At 35.9% G+C, this 21,347-nt stretch overlaps 1 protein-coding gene across 1 annotated transcript; it reads left to right on the top strand.

Moving 5' to 3' along the window:
* Positions 1-1,290: 1,290 nt before the first annotated feature.
* tmem114.S (transmembrane protein 114 S homeolog) lies at positions 1,291-19,567 on the top strand. Its single transcript, XM_018237877.2, has 4 exons — positions 1,291-1,655; positions 1,799-1,879; positions 13,055-13,192; positions 18,957-19,567. The coding sequence occupies exons 1-4, from the start codon at positions 1,472-1,474 to the stop codon at positions 19,184-19,186; spliced, it is 633 nt and encodes a 210-aa protein (XP_018093366.1). The 5' UTR covers positions 1,291-1,471; the 3' UTR covers positions 19,187-19,567.
* The last annotated feature ends 1,780 nt before the right edge of the window (positions 19,568-21,347 follow it).

The raw sequence follows: 21,347 nt of genomic DNA, 5'->3' as shown, positions 1-21,347 counted from the left end.
TCTTTGGGGGGAGAAAGACCATACCTGCTGTTCTCTTTATTTAGCATGATCTCTTCCAATGACACCATTAAAGGAACAGTAACATCAAAATATAAAAGTGATGAAAAGTAATGAAAATATAATGTTATGTTGGCCTGCACTGGTAAAACTGCTGTGTTTGCTTAAGAAGCACTACTATTGTTTATATAAATAAGCTGCTGTGTAGCAATGGGGGCAGCCATTCAAAGGAGAAAAAGCTCAAGTTACACAGCAGATAGCAGATAAGCTCTGTCTGTCTAATGGTGTTATCTGTTATCCATTAGTTAACCTGTGCCATATAGCCGTTTTTCAATTTCCGCCATTGCTCCACAGCAGCTTGTTTATATGAACTGTAGTAGTGTTTCTGAAGCATACAGATCAGTTTTACAAGTGCAGGGCAACAGTACATGATATCTTCATTACTTTATAACACTTACATTTTTTGGTGTTACTGTTCCTTTAAGCAGGAGTTAGGAGAGCACGAATTGAGAAGAGAGCCACCTCCCCATAATATAAAATGAAACAACACAATGAAATTCTATGAAATATCACTATGCCCAGTAACTACTGTATATCTTCTGATTTATAAAACTCTATTTGTGTCTGAATTGCAATTTATTCTCCCTTAAACATGCAGCAAAATGGTCACAGTATTTGTTCTCTGATATTCTTTGATTTACTGTGTACAGTGTATTAGCTAAGGCAATCTGTAGGGCAACAATCACTTGCATTCAAACATGCAGAACAAGTATGACCAATTTATACACGCAAGTGTGACCTTTATTTTGCTATCAAGAATATGGAGAAACCTGAGAATCCTATTATATAATAGATGGGTTGTTACTGTTTTTTTTACACATTCTAACCCTGCTAACATGTTTTTTAAAATTCACCACACACTCAGCACTGTGCAAGTGCAAAGTGCAAGGCTTATTTTGGTACCAGGTGAGTCACAAGCAGTTGAAGGACATGTAAGTTTACGTCTATATTGTGCCACACTTGAATTCTAAAATGGAATGTTGCATTGTGAAAATTCATTGGAGAAATAATAGTATTTCTCAGATTACAAAAGATTCTGCTTAGATTATTGAATTTCATTTAAAATTTAAGCAGACCACCAGTGCAGCAATAATATGTGTAGCAGACCTTGAGCTTAGTTAAGCCTTTTTATTTGCAGCTCTTCTTACTATCATGCTTATTTATAAGCCTGACGAGAGAGTGCTCACTGCTCAGATAACTGGAGAGTTGTATCCTGGCTTGTTGCTGCTGACACATTAATGCAGCTATGGTGACCGGACTATATACAATTGATGCTTTTCTTACGTAAATAAGATGCTGCTCTTGCTGAAAATGGAAAAAGAAAAAAATGATTATACCCTGAAACGAAATGCCTGTGTTTCTTGTAGTCATTTGTTAAACAGATGAACAAGTGGATTAGTCTCCAGCATCTGCAATGAAGCTAAAACTGAGTATCCTATCTGTCTTTGTTGCTGTAGTTGGCATATTAAGTTTCATATCATTAGTTGTTGCTATTGGAACTGATTTCTGGTATATTATTGATGCGTCCAGACTGGAAAAGATCACCAATTTCTCTGATCCATTAAGTTCCCATTCAGGACTCTGGAGGATGTGTAAATGTAATTATTTTGCTTTATTTATTTTGTTCTGTAGATGCTCAAGAAATGTTGTTTGAACAAACATATATTTTTAGTGACTTATAATGCTCATCCTTTGAATTATGCATAACTATTCTTATATACATCTTCTGCTTTACTTCCAGTTAAGAACAAGTGTCTCCCTCTGATAAATCCCTTTCGTCTTGGGAACCTAAACTTCACCGACTCGCAGAAACAGCTTTTGAGTGAGTAAGGATTTATTGCACGTTTAATTTTGGATAACAGAATAAGTTTTGAGTAAATTATGAAATGTTTAATATCTACTAGCCCTGTTTTTTCTCTCTCAAGATTAAATTGAAATAGGAAATGCCCCAGATAATACAACTGTGGCACGTGTTCATGTTTGCTTGCCATGCCGAATAAGTTGTAGCTCAAGAACAAGTACATCTACTGACCTAAAAAAAATAACCATTTTGCAATTTTATGTAATAATTTTATTTCAGAGCATATGGGTGGACAAATATGGTGTACTATTTCTCGAGATAAATGTAGGGCTTTCTTCTTCTTGTTTTGCTGTACTTTTGTCTCATTGTGTTCTGATTAAAATTGCAAAGGCTAAGTTATGCAATTCTAGTGCATCATCTCCCCCTACAGTTGCTTGAAAGAAATTCAGGGTCTCTGGATTTATTATAAAAATATCTATGTACATTGTACCTGTTTTCTCATTAAAAAAATATATCAGATGAAATATTTGTTGTCATAATAAGAATATTCCAAGATACAGGATATAAGTATACTGTAAATGTGTTTTCCAATCCTTTCAATAGCTTTGAGTACATTCCCCAGATCAGACTTTAGTAAAAGAATCTCTGCTCTAGAAAATTATTTTTCATATTAAATATCAAATTATAGAATGAGCATATATACTGAAGAAAAGTTTAAGTCCAGTCTGATCACTTTCTGTGGCATCCTTGCTTTGGGGCTTATTTGTTGATACTGTAGTTGGTAGTCTGTATGCAGACTGGGTTTAGCATAACTGCTTGTCTATTACAGACAGCAAAGAATTTTAACAGTACAGCCCACTTTCTATTATGGCTGAGACCAAAATATTAATGATTTGCCTGCATTTTGTGAACATGGTAAATAGGTAAAAAAGCCATCACAGAGGTTAAATATGAGTACATTTATAAAAAATTCAAACCAGATTAGGGAACGGTTACAAGTCTAGTTACATAGTTAAATCGGGTTGAAAAAAGACCAAGTCCATCAAGTTCAACCCCTCCAAATGAAAACCCAGCATCCATACATAGACTCATACTGACTCTTCATACACTCACATAACTACATATATCCATATCTATACTAATTATAGATTTTGGCATCACAATAGTCTTGGATATTATGTCTGTCCAATAAATCACCCAAGCCTCTCTTAAAAGCATTAACTGAATCAGCCTTCACAACATCACTCGGCAGTGCATTCCACAACCTCACTGTCCTGACTGTGAGGAACCACTTACACTTCTTCAAATGAAAGTTATTTTCCTATAGTCTGAATGCTTGGCCTCTGATGCGGGGATCCTTTTTATGGGGAAAAAAAGGTCATCTGCTATTTGACTATATTGTCCTCCCTTGCAAGCATCTTTTTTCCAGAGATAACAACCCCAACCTCGACAGCCAACCATCAAAATTTAAGTCTTTTTGCATTTTTTTTAAATTTAGCATATCAATATAATAGCAAGAAAATGTGCGGTATGTGATAAATAAGGTTCTCTCTATCCATTGGGCTAATTCACAAAAGATGGGGGCTCTGGGCAGATTGCAAAAAATGAAGTAAAGCACACTATTTTTTGCAGCATGTTGGTCTGCGTCTTGTACCCTGAGCTTCACTTTCTGCTCCTAGAACAAAGCATGATAGTATAACTGTAGTGTAAACCCTTTTTCGCCACCCCCCTTTGCCAAAGGTTATACATCACATATATCTTACCAACTTCGGGTCCTGAGTCCCCTTTGCAAAGTGAAAGGGTACTGGGAATTAACTATCATGGCAGTGCCTCCATCTAATGGGATCCGGGAAAACACCTGCGGGTGTCTCCATTATGAAAAACAAATCAAACAACACACTGTTTGCAGTATAACAAATAAACTTTATACAAATACAAAGTGCAGATTAAATATGCATTCACATAACAATGACCCACTACCCTAGGGAACCTGTTGCAGTTCTATCCTGGTACCTCCCTGCCAGACAAAGTCCCACACTCCACTCCTGGTGGACAAAGAGTCTCAGTCCCTTTTCCCAAAAGAGCTTTTAAGTTTCCCAGGTAGCGCTACCTGCCCAAATACCTCTACCGCTGGAAAACGTATTTGCTCCCATGTGGCAATCAGCAATGGCTGTGAGCCCATGGCTCTGCCTATATCAAACTAGATGCACAGCTGCGACACCTTGTGACACCCTCCAGTATCTGCCAGACACACTGCACAGGGACAAGGGCTCCTGCCCCTCCTTTCACTCTAAGTTCAACCTGTTGCTGGACAGGCAGGGGATTTCCAACCATATGGTTTCAGACCGTAGGGGGATTAACCCTACAGATCCCTACAATAGTATAATGTCCTCTAATGTATCTGTAAAGTGTAACTATGTTCCCTCACAAGTGTCTTTTTTCCAGAGAAAACAACCCGAACCTTGATAATACCTTCATAATTTTAAGTTTTCCATACCTCTAACCAGTTTAGTTGCAAGTCTCTGTACTCTCTCCAGCTCATTTATATCCCTCTTAAGGACTGGAGCCCAAAACTGCACTGCATGCTCCAGGTGAGGCCTTACCAGGGACCTATAAAGAGACAGAATTATGTTTGTGTTTATGCCCTCTTTTATGCAAGACAGAACTTTTATTTGCTTTTTGTGGCTGCCTGGAATTAGACAACTTGCTATCTACAAAAACCCTTAGAGCCTTCACAGTTATGGAAACTCCTAACACACTGCCATTTAGTGTATAACTTGCATTTATATTTTTTCTTTCAAAGTGCATAACCTTGTATTTATCAACATTGAACCTCATTTTACAGTTTGCTGCCCAGTTTACCAATTTAGTCAAATCACTCTGCAAAGTGGCAGCATCCCGCATGGAACCTATAGTTCTGCACAATTTAGTATAATTAGTAAAATTAGTAAAATAGAAACAGTACTTTCAATGCACTTCTCCAGGTCATTAAAGGGATACTGTCATGGGAAATTTTTTTTCAAAATGAATCAGTTAATAGTGCTGCTGCAGCAGAATTCTGCACTGAAATCCATTTCTCAAAAGAGCAAACAGATTTTTTTATATTCAATTTTGAAATCTGACATGGGGCTAGACATATTGTCAATTTCCCAGCTGCCCCAAGTCATGTGACTTGTGCTCTGATAAACTTCAACCACTCTTTACTGCTGTACTGCAAGTTGGAGTGATATCACACCCCCTCCCTTTCCCCCCCAGCAGCCAAACAAAAGAACAATGGGAAGGTGACCAGATAGCAGCTCCCTAACACAAGATAACAGCTGCCTGGTAGATCTAAGAACAACACTCAATAGTAAAAACCCATGTCTCACCGAGGCACATTCAGTTACATTGAGAAGGAAAAACAGCAGCCTGACAGAAAGCATTTCTCTCCTAAAGTGCAGGCACAAGTCACATGACCAAGGGCAGCTGGGAAATTGACAAAATGTCTAGCCCCATGTCAGATTTCAAAATTGAATATAAAAATATCTGTTTGCTCTTTTGAGAAATGGATTTCAGTGCATAATTCTGCTGGAGTAGCACTTTTAACTGATTCATTTTGAAAAAAATGTTTTTTTCCATGACAGTATCCCTTTAATAAACAAGTTGAAAAAGCAAAGGACCAAGTTCAGAGCCCTACGGCACTCCACTAACAAGACTGGTCCAGTTAGAAAATGTTCCATTTACCACCGCTCTTTGTAATCTATCTTTTAGCTAGTTCTCTATCCAGGTACAAATACTATGTTCCAGGTCAACATTCCTCAATTTAACCAGTAAACATTCTGTGTGGCACTGTATCAAATGCTTAAGCATAGTCTAAGTAGATTACATCCACTGCCATCCCAGAATCGAGGTCTCTGCTCATCTTCTCAGTATTATTTTTTGCAATGAAGTCCAGTATCTCATCCCTTAATACCCTTTCAAAAAGCTTTCCTAAAACTGATGTCAGACTAACCGGCCTATAGTTTTGAGGCTGAGAACTAGATCCCTTTTTGAATAGCAGCACCAAATTAGCTATTCGCAAGTCTCTCTGCACCATGCCAGTGAATCCTGAAAAATTAAAAATATTGGTTTGGCAATCACGGAGCTAAGCTCACTTAGTACCCTAGGATGAAAACCATCTGGTCCCGGACCTTTGTTTATCTTCATATGTTCTAGTCTCTTTTTGAATTTCCTCATGCATGAACTATGCATCATTAGTTGTATTACTAGAATCAGGACAATTAAGAAGAAACCTTCATTAACTGCTTCCTCATTTGTGTAGACAGATGAAAGATAATAGTAAGAATCTCTGCTTTCTGTTCTTATCAACCAACTGACCCATTTTTTTTTACTATTTACATATTTAAAAAATAGTTTTGGAATCTTTTTACTGCTTACTGCAATATCCTTCTCAATTTTAGCTTGTTTGATAGATTTTTTGCATGATTTAATCGCCTCCTTGAACCTGATAAATTTTTCAGCTGTCCCAGCTAACTTGAAGGTCTTAAAAGCACATATTTTCTTACCCACCTCAACACCAACAATTCTATTGAACCACACCGGTTTTGTTTTGCAACTACGTTCCTTGCTTACAAGGGGAATATACTGACATGTATATTTATTAAGCAGCATTTTAAAGACATCTCATTTTTGTTCTGTGTTTAACCCTGTAAAAAACATAGATAATGGAGACTGCACACACACTTAGAACTTTAGGATGGCTGGGGAAGTTACCCCATTTATTTTGCTAGTGAAACCCACAACAATCAATGTTTTGGGGAGACACTCTTGCTTCATCAGGATCCTTTGTTCCTCCTGATAAAGGGAGGGAGTGATCCTCTGCTGTTATGGGTAGACCAGATTAGTCCAACGAGCATAGGGACCTTTTCCAGTAAGTACTACTTTAACATAGTCCATAATTTAACAAATTGCTTTCAGGACAAGAACACCGGGTCTAGTAATCAACTAGAAAGCCTTTCGAGCAAAAAAATCTGAGGTCCCAAATGCCATCATTCTTGGATTCTGACTGTAACCCTCATCTCTTAAGTGCCAGGAAAATACTGCAAATTGGGGTGTGATAATAATATTCCTGTTGGCAGTTAGTTTTATGCAAATCACCAAAGTCAAGAGTGACTAAACCATAAAGGCCATTAGGTGCCTATTGTAGCCTATTTCATAAATCAGTAAGTAAAGTATAATATAGGCTTTTGAATGCAGAAATCATCAACACTGTTATATATTTGTTACAAAATAACTAGGGATGCACCTAATCCAGGATTCAGTTCAGGATTTGGCCAGAATTCATCCTTTTTCAGCACAATTTGGATTCGGCAGAATCCTTCTGCCAGGCCGAACCGAATGTGAACCCTAATTTGTATATGCAAATTAGGGGAGGGAGGGAAATCACATTAATTTTTTTTTACAAAACAAAACAAGTAAAAAATGTTTCCCCCCCCCCAATTTTCATATGCAAATTAGGATTCGGTTCGATATTCGGCTGAATCTTTCACGAAGGATTCAGGGGTTCGTCCGAATCCAAAATAGTGGATTCGGTGCATTCCTAATTAGAGAACTCCAACTTTGGCAGCATAGTTGGCTAAATAGCCACTATACAAAACAATGATGCAATTTATACAGCCACAGGTTTCCTTTGAGCAACAGTGATATAAGATATAGTAATAAAGGTCTTGAATGTACTTTGAACTGGGCATGGACACATGAGAATGAGCACTGCAGGTCAGGCAGAGAGAGATCTGTACGCAGAGTACCCTTTGGAGTACTGGCTCGATATTCCACTTGAAAGATGAAATTTCATTACTGTTACTGGCTCCTCTAGGCTAAAGGTTGTTGGTATACTGATATAGGTAAAAATATAATGAAATATCAGAAAGGCTAGTTGGATCTCTTATAAAGGGTTAGGATTTTCTGTGGAATTTACTAGCATTTGTAAAAGGACCAGTAGCTTACACTGTGTACTGTGAACCTGTAAAGTAAATTACCCCAAAACTCTTCCAAATTATCAAGAAATCATCTAGATGAAAAAAGTTTTTTGCATTGTTTTGCAATTTTCTAAAATGCAGCAATATAGTAGCAAGTAAATGTGTGATATGTGATAAAATAAGGTTCCCTCTGTCCATTGGGATAAGATGGGGCTCTGGACAGATTGCAAAAAATGAATGTAAAGCACACTGTTTTTTTGCAGCATGTTGGTCTGTTCTTGTAACCTGAGGTTCAGCACTTTCTGCACAAAATTTGCACCTGATTCTGATACAGAACTGCATTCTGAGTTCTAGTAGTGCTGAATCCAGAAGGGCAGTAGTTGGGGGTATGTGGGCTTCCCCTGGAATACCCACTAGCTCTACGTTTATCTAGCTCTACGTTTATCTAGCTTTAGCAAGCAAATGCAGTAAAAATTGCAAATCTGCAGTTTGTATTTAAATAGAGCTAGCTACACCATATTTAAGGATTCTATAGCATATTCTGTTTTTTAGATTCTTATCCTACAGCCACCTACTGTACATCCCAACAATATATACTTTCTTCCAATTTCCGCAACTGCCATTCCTCCATTGTTTATCTTTGCCCATCAGCATTCCTCCAGTTCCACTACTGTCCTTCTCTATCAGTTTCAGCATTTGCAACTCAGCTACCACTTATGTTAGCTCAGTAAACTCAGGTTTACCTTCAGAACAATCTTTAATCAGACATACTGGTAGTGAGTTGGTAAGTAGGTGCCACATTTGTCTTCCATAACAAGCTGGTGAAGGTGAATAAATATTAATAAGGGTGAATTTTTGCTAATTTTACAACATAGCATAGCTAATGTTATGATTAAAGGAAACAAGAAACAAGTATGTAAAAGCTCAAAGTTTGAAAACAATTTTATTTTACAGCTATAATGTATTTTAAATTGTACTGCAGAACAATGACACAGCCAAACTACACCAAGTAAAATATTAAAATGCATTATACGATTTTGGTTTATTAGTCCAATCATTGGTAGATGATTTATAAGGTAATGGATACAGATTAGACTCAATATTCTATGCCATTGCTCTCCTTTTGGATGCACCAGTATAAGAAAAAGGATTATTTCTTCCTTAACCAGAAAATTCTATTTTCAATTAAATGGCAAAAATAGTTTCTGTTTTTTTCTAATGGAGGTGGGATGTGAGTATGCGGTTGCTTTTCCTAGGTTTTTGGCTGACATGACATCACTAGGAGTGTGAATAGGGCCATAAAAGGGCCTTTTGTAGAGACTGTACTATGACAATGCAGATATTGAATCCTAAGAGGCACATTTACTAAGCTCGAGTGAAGGATTCGAAGTAAAAAAACTTAGAATTTCGAAGTTTTTTTTGGGTACATCGACCATCGAATAGGCTACTACGACCTTCGACTACAACTTCGACTCAAACGTTTCGAACAAAAAATCATTCGACTATTCGACCATTCGATAGTCGAAGTACTGTCTCTTTAAAAAAAACTTCAACTACATACTTCGCCACTTTAAACCTACCGAGCTACAATGTTAGCCTATGGGGACCTCCCCCATAAGTTTTCTAAGCTTTTTCTGATCGAAGAAAAATCGTTTTATCGATCGATTAAAATCCTTTGAATCGTTCGGTTCGAAGGATTTAATAGTTCAATCGAATGATTTTTACTTTGATCGATCTAAGTATTTGCGCAAAATCCTTCGAATTCGATATTCGAAGGATTTAACTTCGAGGGTCGAATTTGAGGGTTAATTAACCCTCGATATTCGACTCTTAGTAAATGTGCCCTTAAGTGTTCAGAGAAACCAATTCTGAAAGTTTTTCATGCTCTGTATAAGAAAACACAATAATTACATTTATTGTTCAGAATGATGCAATTCCCAGTGCTAAAAAAATCTCCCAATTTAATGGGCTCCTGCTAACAGAATAATCATATTAATGGTGGAAAAACAGAGGCTGTATACTGCTAATCTACAAATCTCACAAGGACCAAACATGGAGTAGCTTCAGTTTGCCCTTTTAAGATAAAACAATTACAAAAACCATAGATTAAAATAACTGCCAAAAAGTATGCTTTGCAGAATACTTATTCATTGAAATTATGTTGACCAAGGAGGTACAGTATACTGGCCCTTCAATGCTATTTTATACTGCATATTTTATTAAACCGTACTGTGTTTTTTCATAGGCAAGTGCTTCATTATCATAAAACTATTAATTTCAAAAATATTCAAAAATATTGTAAGCTTTGTTTTTATTTATTTTTTTTCTCATCCTATTTTCTTGTGAACACTATCCCACCCTGCAGTGTACTAGATAAGGATTTTGAACAAATAACGTATTTTTTTTCGAGTTAAAGCCAAATGACTGGAATAAAGTATGAAATATGTGAGAAGAACGTTTTCATAGTTAAAGAGAATGCAAATGTATTAGTTGTATGCATATTTTTCAAAGCTATAATGAATAGATTCCCCCAGATGAAAGATACATCCTGTATGCATTCTAGTTTCTACTAGGGCTGCTAGTTTTCTGTTATTAGCCAACACAAATACATTGCTTTCAAAGTCATTAATAGATTAAATAACAGTGGCCTACTTTTGGCCCACTACTGAATTATATCCTTCCTCTATCCATGTACACTGATAGTGCCTAATATATAAACAATTTATTCTTCTACATCTACTGTATTGTTACTGTTCAACCTCATTCTTACTATATTGTAAAATGCAAGTACATTTATTTGATAAAATCTAGCCCCCATAAAATTGAGCTCATAATGCCTTGTTATGCTATTTCCCAATCCACAATCTTAAATTTTGTCTCTAAACTAAACTCACCCCACTACATATATTATTAAAACTTTAGTTTTCCTTCATTTCAGTTACGAGACTAAAAAGATTAAAATAATATCCTTACAAAAACTAAACAAAGTTCTTTAGGACACATGAATGTACTTATGTACTTGGTATTCTTTTGTTTTTGAAACTCACAATTTACTTTTGACCTTTATTCAAGGCTAAAGCATAATACAAACTAGAAAGCTACAAGAAAGAGAAAGCGTTATATTCTGTCCCAGCCCAACACCACCACAGCCCTTTAGTAGTGAAGTTGATTTAAAGCAAATCGTTGGAGCTGTTATCAGTTACCTGAGTTTAGGAGCCACATCACAATATTCACTATATATACTACAGGTATGGGACCTGTTTTCAGAATCCTCGGGATTTAAGGTTTTCCTTAATTTGGATGACCATACTTTGTCTACTTAAAAATAATTTAATTTAATTAAATAACGCCAATAAGATTGTTTTGCAACCAATAAGGATTGTCTTCGTTAGGACCAAGTAACTACTCCAACCAAATCCGCGCTGACTTCCCCCCCCTATTTATCAATACATTTTCTGAAAATTTCTTGTGCAGGATAAAATAAGTAATTTTTTATTCAGACTTAACACCATTGGACTAAATCATGAAAAAAGTCATGTTTTTAACGAAAAAATTGTGTTTTTCCCTTTAAAAATCTGATCAGAAAAAATCAGATTTTAATAACTCTCCCCCTCAATGTTCTTTAGTCGAGCATTTCCCTAACTTTTAGCTGGTGACATTTTGTTTACACAGACATTATAATTTGTCTGTATAAATGAATGGAGAAAGACATGCATGGGCGAATATGGGGAGGAAAGGAAAGATACAGGAGTGGAGAAATACAGACATGATTAGATGGATGGATACAGGATATAGTATAACTGGTGAATGCATGCAGGGATGAACACAGCATAATAAATATTCCCCTAGGGGTAACATTTAAAGGTAACCAATAAAAGTGAAGCCAAGAAACGTGAAGCTGGATCTTGAGCCTAATAAATCAAATAGACAATTTAAACGAAGACATTCAATAACACTATAGTAAACACTAGGGGGTTATTTATCAAGCTGCGAATATCCAAACATCGAATAATTCATAGTTTTTGGAGCAATAAAAAAAAATAACGACGAATTATTCGAGATTTATTAAAGAGTTTTATTAAAGAGATTTATTACATTCCTATTGTTGCTTGCATGTTCAAGCTTTGTCACTCATTTTATGTTTAAAAAAACGTCAGTCATCACAAAGGTATAAATTTTTGGTACACGTACTAAAGTCTTTAAAACATGAGTGTGTAAATTTCTTTCATATGCATAAATGTGTCTTCTGATACAGATGCAGCTCCCTTCAACTCAAGCTCTGCGAGGAAGCAAAAAAAAAAAAAAAATATATAGTGCAGTATATTTAGGATGTAATGTTACACATCAATAAACTATTACAACACCTTAATATCTGTGATTGAATTTTGGGAGGACACAGAACTGAAACAGACAACATGACCCAATGTGGTAGATAAAAAGCATTCACCCGCAGTGTGCCATGGGGTAGAGTGTGTACCCCATGGCACACTCATTGACTTATATACAACGTTGGTAGGTCTGAGATGCCAGATTTTCGGATTCTGATCTTTTGTAGCATTGGGCTTTAATAAATCCCGAAAAATTTTAGTTTTTTTTTACAGTCAAATAACTCGGATTTCTTTGAGTTTTTGACATCCGGACTTTGATAAATAACCCCCTAGGAGTATATAAAATATGTGCTACATGTTAAGAGTGTATTAGCTATGAACACAAAAAGACTTATTTTTTTTTCAACCAGACAATGACCCATTAAAGACTTAACCGGAGGAAAGTAATAAATGGTATAATCATATAAAACATGATTTGTTCATGTTTGTACTAGTTAATATATGTTTTCCCAACAAATAATGATACATCTGCCAGTGGAAGAAAAATTTAATGTTTTAGCTTTTGTGACTCTTGTGTGTAAAGTTTTCCCTTCAAACTGGTCTTTAAAATATGTATTAATGTTTGTAATGTAATAAACTTTAATATATATTACATTATTATATATGTGCATTATTTTATATAAATGCAATTACTTTAAGTCCTGTTTTTGACAAAAATCTTTTTTTTTTGTCTTTTATTGCATACCATCCACTTCTCCTACAAATTGATCAAGAAGGAAACTAGAAAATACATCTTTATCTTACCTTGTCTACTAACCTAATTGTTTTTTTTGGTACAGCTGCTTTCAATTTTATATCAGGCATTGAATGTTTAAATCTTATTGTGATCCTTTTGTTGTTGTTTTTCTTAGGTATGCATGGAACACTTGTGATTTTACTACCACTTAGCATAATCTTGATGATATTTGGAGGAATGACTGGGTTTGTTAGTATCCTTGCAAGAGCTTATCTACTTCTGCTTTTGACTGGAATGCTTTTCTTGTTTGGAGGTAATATACAGTAACTTTGCTTTTAATTCTTTTGATTTACTTCTGTTTCCTATTTTTAAAATAAAATGTATTTGTGCTATGTTTTTTTCTTTATAATGTAGTCAATGAAAAAGTCACTATTTAGATGTTATCATTCTCTACTGAGACTAAAGAAGAGACTGTTAATCACACAATAGTAATGACTGGCTCAGAGATTTATGGCTCGAAAGTCCAATCATCTATTTGTGTGTGGGGCTCAGTGGATTCTAGCCTATCCAAGTCTGAAAGCATTCTAAATCAAAAATTCACAGGGCACCAAAACTGTCAGGGCCAAGATGTTGAGCACTAGGAATTACAGAGTTGACTCATAATACTAATATTAGTTATATTAGGTCAAGGCAGTCAGGAAAAGGCTAGAAGTCAATACACCTGTAATTGGATATTTGAATAATCAGATAAATCGTGCCTAGGATTTCAGTCGAGTAAGACCTACAGTCAAGCAAGGTATAAGTGCAGACACAGGCTTAATTTTTTAAATTTGGCAACAAAAGTGATGCTGCAAGGTTATCATGGAGTGCCCAGCATTGTGCCTTCAACCTATGTGGGGGTCATTGGCTGAGAAAGAAAGACACATACTTGTGGTTTTCCTGCAGGCATTATGACTTAATTGAAATTTATTTGTGTATATGACCAGATTTGACATAAGTTATGTAGCCTGTAGGCTGGATGAGCAGATCACAGTTCTTTTGGCCCATGCATGACAGCTATAATGTTATGTTGAAAGAGATTACTAGAGCTCACTGCAGATTACATTATCCTGATTGCAGAAAATAGGTAGCATGGTACAGATCATACTGTATATTTGAAGTCCAGTCCAGTTACTTCATTAGTGGATAAATGTGTCACTGGAGACAATCGACTGCAGTGGATATAAAGGCCTTCAGATTTGCACTTTGGTTTTCAGTCTGAATCTAAGCAATTAATAAATAAATATGTGTATATATATTAAATAAAGCTAAAAATACCATTAGTTGGTGACTCCAATCACCAATCTCAATGGAATAATAAAATTACTATATAAATATGTTGAATTAAAATAGCGTTTTTTTAAATAAAACAATTAAAAATGACAATGTACCTAGTGACTTGCCAGTCTACTTATTCATACACAACATAATTGTTTTTTAAAAATACCAATTGATTACAAAATTAACGAGACCACTAAAAACAGTTCATATTTTCAACAGTTCATATTTTCAACAGTTCTAAAAATTCATTATTTTAAAGTTCATCCAAGTAAGAGCCCACCATGCACAGTCTTATCAATTCAGTTCCAGTTAATGATAGTTCAGCCGTTTTATAGCTAAAAATACCAATGTAGACCAAATTAGCCCATTACAACTTAAACGCAGAGTGTAATACTTCAACACCCCTCAAATTGTAACTGTTATGATTGATGCTGCAATAAAAGGGACACTTAAACAACTGAGTTTGGACACTTCACCAAGCTCACATAGTCTATTTGGGCGAATATTAAGTGCAATAATTTGATGCTGGAGGCTCTTCAGTCCAGTTTGGCTCTTTACACAGGCTCTTTATGGATGTCCCCCTGCCTAGATTATAACACCATTAAGAAAATATCTCACCAAGTAATTGCTTTTGCTCTTTGCTGCTTGTGTCTCATCAGATCTCCATGTCCATGCCATTCACACCAGCCACTCATTCACGTGGGCTCAAAATGGCACTTTGTTCCACCTGTGCACATGACTTTCCCTTGTTGAAACTTGAACAGCTCTATATTTCATCTTAAATGAACAGTAACAAAAAATGGAATGCAAACATAATGTACTAAAGCAAACATACCAGTTGTACCAGTGCAGGGCAACACAATATTCTACTTTCATAACTTTAAAATACTTTACTTTTTGGTGTTACTGTTCTTTTAAAGTGAAAATGTAAATCACTATTATTATCAACATGGCTTCTAAAAATCCAATAGAAGGTAGCTGAATCTGTCTAATGTCACATTTCCTGTCCAAAAATCATGGTACTATAATTCTGAAAATGTATAAGAAGAAAAAATTTATTTTTAATAGGGATGCACCGAATCCAGGATTTGGTTCGGGATTGGGCCTTTTTCAGCAGGAATCGGCCGAATCCTTGTGTCCGGCCGAATCCTTGTGTCCGGCCGAACCCTTGTGTCCGGCCGAACCGAATCCGAATTTGCATATTCAAATTAGGGACAGGGAGGGAAATCGCTTGACTTTTTGTCACAAAACAAGGAAGTAAAAATATTTTCCCCTTCCCACCCCTAATTTGCATATGCAAATTAGGATTCGGTTCGGTATTCAGCCAAATCTTTCGGGAAGGATTCAGGAGTTCGGCCGAATCCAAAATAGTGGATTCGGTGCATCCCTAATTTTCAATGATAAAAGAGTAATCCCAAGAGTCTTTACCACAAAGATGCAATATCTACTACACTGTTTGTAGGTAAAATTAAAACCACAGTTTTAAATTTCAAGAGGTAAAAGGGTATTTGTGGCTTTGTGAGACTACTAATAATACTTGCAAGAACGGAGAAGAGGTTGGTTCTGTATTTAGTCTGTGTGTGCTCTGTTTAGAGTTTCTGAAGCTTCACATTTCTCAGCTTGAGTTTTAAATGTGAATAAATTAGAATTTTTAGAGAAAATAAAATTTGTTTTAATAAAAAAATAAAAAAAGTTTTAGTAAATTTGCCCCTTAATGTTAAGATGATTTATATTGTGTTGCAAAGGGGGATAGTGGTTGTTAACCTCTGACTTTTTCAATGGTTTCAAACCACTAGTATTACTCACAAGAAAGAAGAAATGGCTGGTTAAGATGATAGGTTTAGCCTTTTCATGAGCCTCATGAAATGTTTTGCCTCAGCTGGCAAATTACTGGGGACAAAACTGCAGAATGAACATATAGTTTAGTTCTAATGTATGTTACCAGAAGAACACACTTGCAAGCTGCCCTTTCAGTCACATCTAGGCATATAAATATGGGAACACTGCAGGAATCTGTTGAATGTTTTTATTGTTTGCGAAATTGAAATTGTTCACTTTTTACTTTATATATTCCCTACTGTGCACTAATTGTGTGCTTAAAGTTCACATTATTGTACTGCATACCAAAAATAACTGTTGTTTCCATTATTATGATTATAATTAATTGTGTACCTTCTTTCATCCCTTTTACCTTTGTACTGCCATTGTTTTAAGGTTCAGAACCAGAGTAGAAAGAATATATATATATATATATTAAAACCATAACGGATCCCATACCTGTATAGGAAAGTTATATAGAATAACATTTTCTTTTATAATACAAAATCTGCCTATATTCCATATTAACTTTATAAATGACCCCCAGTGATCTCCTACCGGAGTTGTGTTAGTGAGAAGATCCTTATTCAGTCCTTAATTGTAAGAAACATTTAATGCTAACTGCTTCATTCATACCTAGTCACTCTAATGTATCCATTTTGTGGATCCACTTTGCCTCACATTATAGCAGAAGGTGCTTCCTATCACTCCCCATTATCATACCTCCCCCAAAACAAGCCATCGTAGTGTGGCTGGACTGTGTTTATGTAAATAAAAACCAGTGTTTTTTCCTTTTTTTAGAATCAAAGGTGGTAATTGAGTACATGTATTCCCTCATTCGAATTGGAATCTGTCTGGAAGTCTGTCCAATATACATCTTCCCACAGGGGCATTTTAATGCATAAACCACTGAATCAAAATTGCATGTGTAGTACCCCTTAATAGGAATCATTTGTCTCTTCAGGTGGTGTATTACTGTATCACCCCTAACGATGGAATTGAATTTCCACAACCAAGACAGGGAAAGATACCATGTTTAGGGGGGCCCATAAATCTTGTTCTTATGTCTACATCATGAATATCTGCTTTCACCAGTCTATCTGCCAACTTTCTGCCCATTTTTTTTGAAAAGAGTAGTAATGATTTGCAATATTTTCCCAAGGTAGGATCTTTTTGATAGACCAATGGCGTAGAACGACTCTTTCCAATTTTCTACTCAATGGACTGTACTGGCTGGCGAAAGGAATCCTCTGTTCTACCTGCTTTTTAACAGCTTTACCTGCAAGTAGATTTTTCCTGTTCTTTTTTTAAGTACATTGTCCTTTACAGCACACAACGTTTTAAAGTCATACCCCTTTTCCAGAAACTTTTCAATAATTTTATTAGCACTATGTAGATACCTGTCATTGCTTGAGGCTTTAATTGTGATGGGGGAGTGATAACGCTCTGGTCTGCGGATATTATTCCTCTCTGTAGGTTTTGAGAACAGGTCAGTACTATTTGTCCAATAATATTACAGACCTGTACATCTAAATAGTGGATACTCACTTTATCATATTCCACTGTGAATTGCATAGAGCCATGTTTGAGTTCAGATTCATCTGATTTCCAGATGATGAAAATATCATCCACATATCTGAAATAGCAGTGGATGAGGTGATTGAAAAGTAGATTCTTACATATCATTTTATGTTAGGGTTTCCATAAAGATGTCATTCTCTGCCACAAGTCTCTTTTCCTCTGGAAAACACATTTTAAGTTTTAATCTTTGTATGAAATCAACCAAGAGAAAAAGTCAGGAATATTTGTCGGGATAAAGCCAAAGCCTTTGTTAATCACTCCACACTCTGTTATAGTCCATGTATAGTCTGAGAGATTAATACATAAATCAGTTACTATACCTCAGACCTTTATGGTCTGTAGAATTGCCTCTGTATTGGTATGCGCTTTGATCTGCAATGTGTTTCCCCTCTGCCCACTCCTTTGTTTGTACCCCCTGCTGTGATCTCTCCCAGGTCCTCTCCACGCTATCCTCCTCCTTAGACTGAAATGCATGCATTCAAGCCTATACACTTGTTATTTTACTTGACTAGGTCACATACAGTAGCTACTTGAGTCAGATTGGAAGGCTCATTTACAAATGCAAGCTCAAGTAAAAACAATTCAATAGACGCAAATGAATTGCATTTTGACAGTATTTGAAAGGTACCTGTGTCTATCCATGGTCCCTTCCAATATGAGCAAGCATCCCTTTAGCTTGTTCTGATGAGTAACATACATGTACAATCATTGATGCAAGGGAACCATGGAGTTACTGTCATCCTGAACCTGGATCCCCTTAGCAACTTGCCCCAATAGCTGAAACGGGCTTCATTAAAGGGAACCTGTCACCCACACATAAAAAGCTGTATAATAAACGTCCTTACAAATTAAATTTGAGACCCAAACTCTTTTTTTAATTAAACAGCCATACCCATTATAATTCTATTCAAAAATCTGAACGGTCAATCTTATATTGCCTTCTCCACCTTTGTTTCAGGCATAGAGACAGGGCAGAAATTACTTTCACTTTCTATTTAGCATTTCCCTACCTTAATAATGTTGTCCACAAAATGGCACCTTCCTTCTTGCTGTGATTGGGAATTCCAAGACTGAAGGAAACAACATTTAAATAATGTATACAGTGTATGGAAATTTTTGTTGCTCAAACTAAAATGATAGAAAAGGATTTAGAAATACAAAATTAATTTGGGTTGAAAAAAATAGCTCAGCCCCTCCAAATAATGAAAGTGCAAATGAATAATAATTAGTTATGATTTCTTTTGTACAGTACAATTAAAAATCTGACTTTTCAAATGTACAGTAATCGATAATAATTTGAACATTTTAAACTTGTTACATATGCCGCGTAATGAATCAATATTTTTCTCTTATTACAGCACTAGTTACATTAACAGGAATCAGCATCTACATAGCCTACTCTGCTGCTGCATTTAAGGATGCCGTTTGCATCTTAGGGAATAAAATTCTGGAAGATATTGACATACGGTTTGGCTGGTCCTTGGCTCTGGCATGGATATCATTTATTACAGAAATTCTCACAGGGATGGCCTTCCTGGTGGCTGCCCGAGTAACTGGTTTGAAAAGAAGACGGGAACAGGTTATATAAAAGAAGTACCGAACCAGATGGCACACTGGATCAAAAGTCTGAGATATTTTTGCCATTAAAGTGGTAGACTGTGTATTATAGTTTCCATTGGCCACTGTTGGTGGTTAAAAACAACATTTCTAACAAGAATTTTAACGTAAAGATTGTTACATCCAGCTTTGTTTACTGTATCAATAAAATGCCACTTTAGATTTGCATTGGACCAATTCAATTTCCCCCATTCAAAAATATTAACATTTTACTTTGAATTGGTTGACATTTTCTTTTGCCAAATGTCATAGACGCTGTTTTTTTGTGCCTTTGTTGTGGTCTACTGTATAGTTTATCTTGTAAATAATAAATAAAAGGTTTAATTTGATCATAAAGGTTATATGAATCTGAAAAGGGCAAGTCTCTTTTCAAATGCATTGAAAGCAACATATTCTTAGGATGGTCACATATGGGAAATTTTTGCTCACACCACCATTCATTCTTGTGGACTTTAACATGTAAATAATGGATAAACTTGGAAAAATTGTATTGAAATTTTTTTTAATGAATTCACCAAATCTGCTTCTGTGATTGTTTTCTGTGCAATAGGGTAACGTGAGTTGGAATAAATAGTTCAAGGGAGACCCACTTGCAAACAGACTGAAACTTATGTGGGGGAGGGCAGAATTAATTGCTTCCACGCCAAAAACACTTACATAACATCCACTCCCTGATTATCAAACTAGAATGGCTCAGTAAATTACTTTTCACACCTTTACAGTAAAGCAGTATAGTCTGTTCATGTATTTATCTTTCAGGCATTGTTCAAACCGCAGTATTGATTTGATACTGCTTGTGTGGTTTTAAAACCAATTTTATTAGTAGGATATCACTAGTGATGAGCGAATTCCCACAATTCACCGCCAGCGCATAAATTCGCCAAACCATCGCAAAAAATCACCAGCGTCAAAAAAAAAATGGACACCAGCGGATATTCTAAATCTATCCCATAACTGTATTAGGAGGGAAAAAAGCCTAGCAACCACCTGCAGCACTTCATGTCCAAGGCGGCACCAGACAAGCAACGAGGATGAGCTGGTAGAGCTTCACAATGTGTGAACTGAAGACCACATGGATGGTTGCATATTATTCTGGAGAAGCTGTAGTTCAGAGGCCAAGAAGAAGTGAATCATGTAAAAAGAGAAATACTTAATACTTAAAGGAACAATAATACCAATAAATTAAAGTGTTTTGAAGTAACTGAAATATTAAAGGGAGACTGTCATGGGGAAAAAAAATTTTTTTCAAAGTGAATGCGTTAATAGTGCTGCTCCAGCAGAATTCTGCACTGAAATCCATTTCTCAAAAGAGCAAACAGATTTTTTTATATTCAATTTTGAAATCTGACATGGGGCTAGACATTTTGTCAATTTCCCAGTTGCCCCTGGTCATGTGACTTGTGCCTGCACTTTAGAGGAATGCTTTCTGGCAGGCTGCTGTTTTTCCTTCTCAATGTAACTGAATCAGTCTCAGTGGGACTTGGCTTTTACTATTGAGTGCTGTTCTTAGATCTACCAGGCAGCTGTTATCTTGTGTTAGGGAGCTGCTATCTGGTTACCTTCCCATTGTTCTTTTGTTTGGCTGCTGGGTGAGAAAAGGGAGGGGGGATATCACTCCAACTTGCAGTACAGCAATAAAGAGTGATTGAAGTTTATCAGAGCACAAGTCACATGATTTGGGGAAGCTGGGAAATTGACAATATGTCTGGCTCCATGTCAGATTTCAAAATTGAATATAAAAAAAATCTGTTTGCTCTTTTGAGAAATGGATTTCAGTGCAGAATTCTGCTGGAGCAGCATTATTAACTGATTGATTTTGGAATTTTTTTTCCCATGACAGTATCCCTTTAAGTACTGTTGCCCTGCACTGGTAAATTGATGTTTACTTCAGAAACCTTACTATAGATATATATGGCAATATATATACATAAGCTGATGTGTAGCTGTGGGAGCAGTCATTCAAAAAAGAATAGGCTCAGGTTACATTGTAGTTAACCTCTGTATAATATAATGGTGTTCTATAGAGCTTATCTATTATTAGGGATGAGTGAAATATTTTGCATTGTTCTGGCGATAAAAAATGCCCATAGACTATAACTGATAGTAGAAAAATGTTGTGTGAATTGAAAAAT

This window comes from Xenopus laevis, chromosome 9_10S, assembly GCF_017654675.1.
Source record: "Xenopus laevis strain J_2021 chromosome 9_10S, Xenopus_laevis_v10.1, whole genome shotgun sequence".
NCBI classification, from domain to species: Eukaryota; Metazoa; Chordata; class Amphibia; order Anura; family Pipidae; genus Xenopus; species Xenopus laevis.
The sequence above is the reverse complement of the archived record's forward strand: the minus strand, read 5'-3'. Positions and strand labels throughout refer to the sequence as shown.

Coding starts and splice junctions, on each gene's coding strand:
- tmem114.S (XM_018237877.2), top strand. CDS start 1,472: ATGAAGCTAAAACTGAGTATCCTATCTGTCTTTGTTGCTGTAGTTGGC. Junction 1,656..1,798: donor ACTCTGGAGGATGTGTAAAT/GTAATTATTTTG, acceptor CTTTACTTCCAG/TTAAGAACAAGTGTCTCCCT. Junction 13,193..18,956: donor AATGCTTTTCTTGTTTGGAG/GTAATATACAGT, acceptor CTCTTATTACAG/CACTAGTTACATTAACAGGA.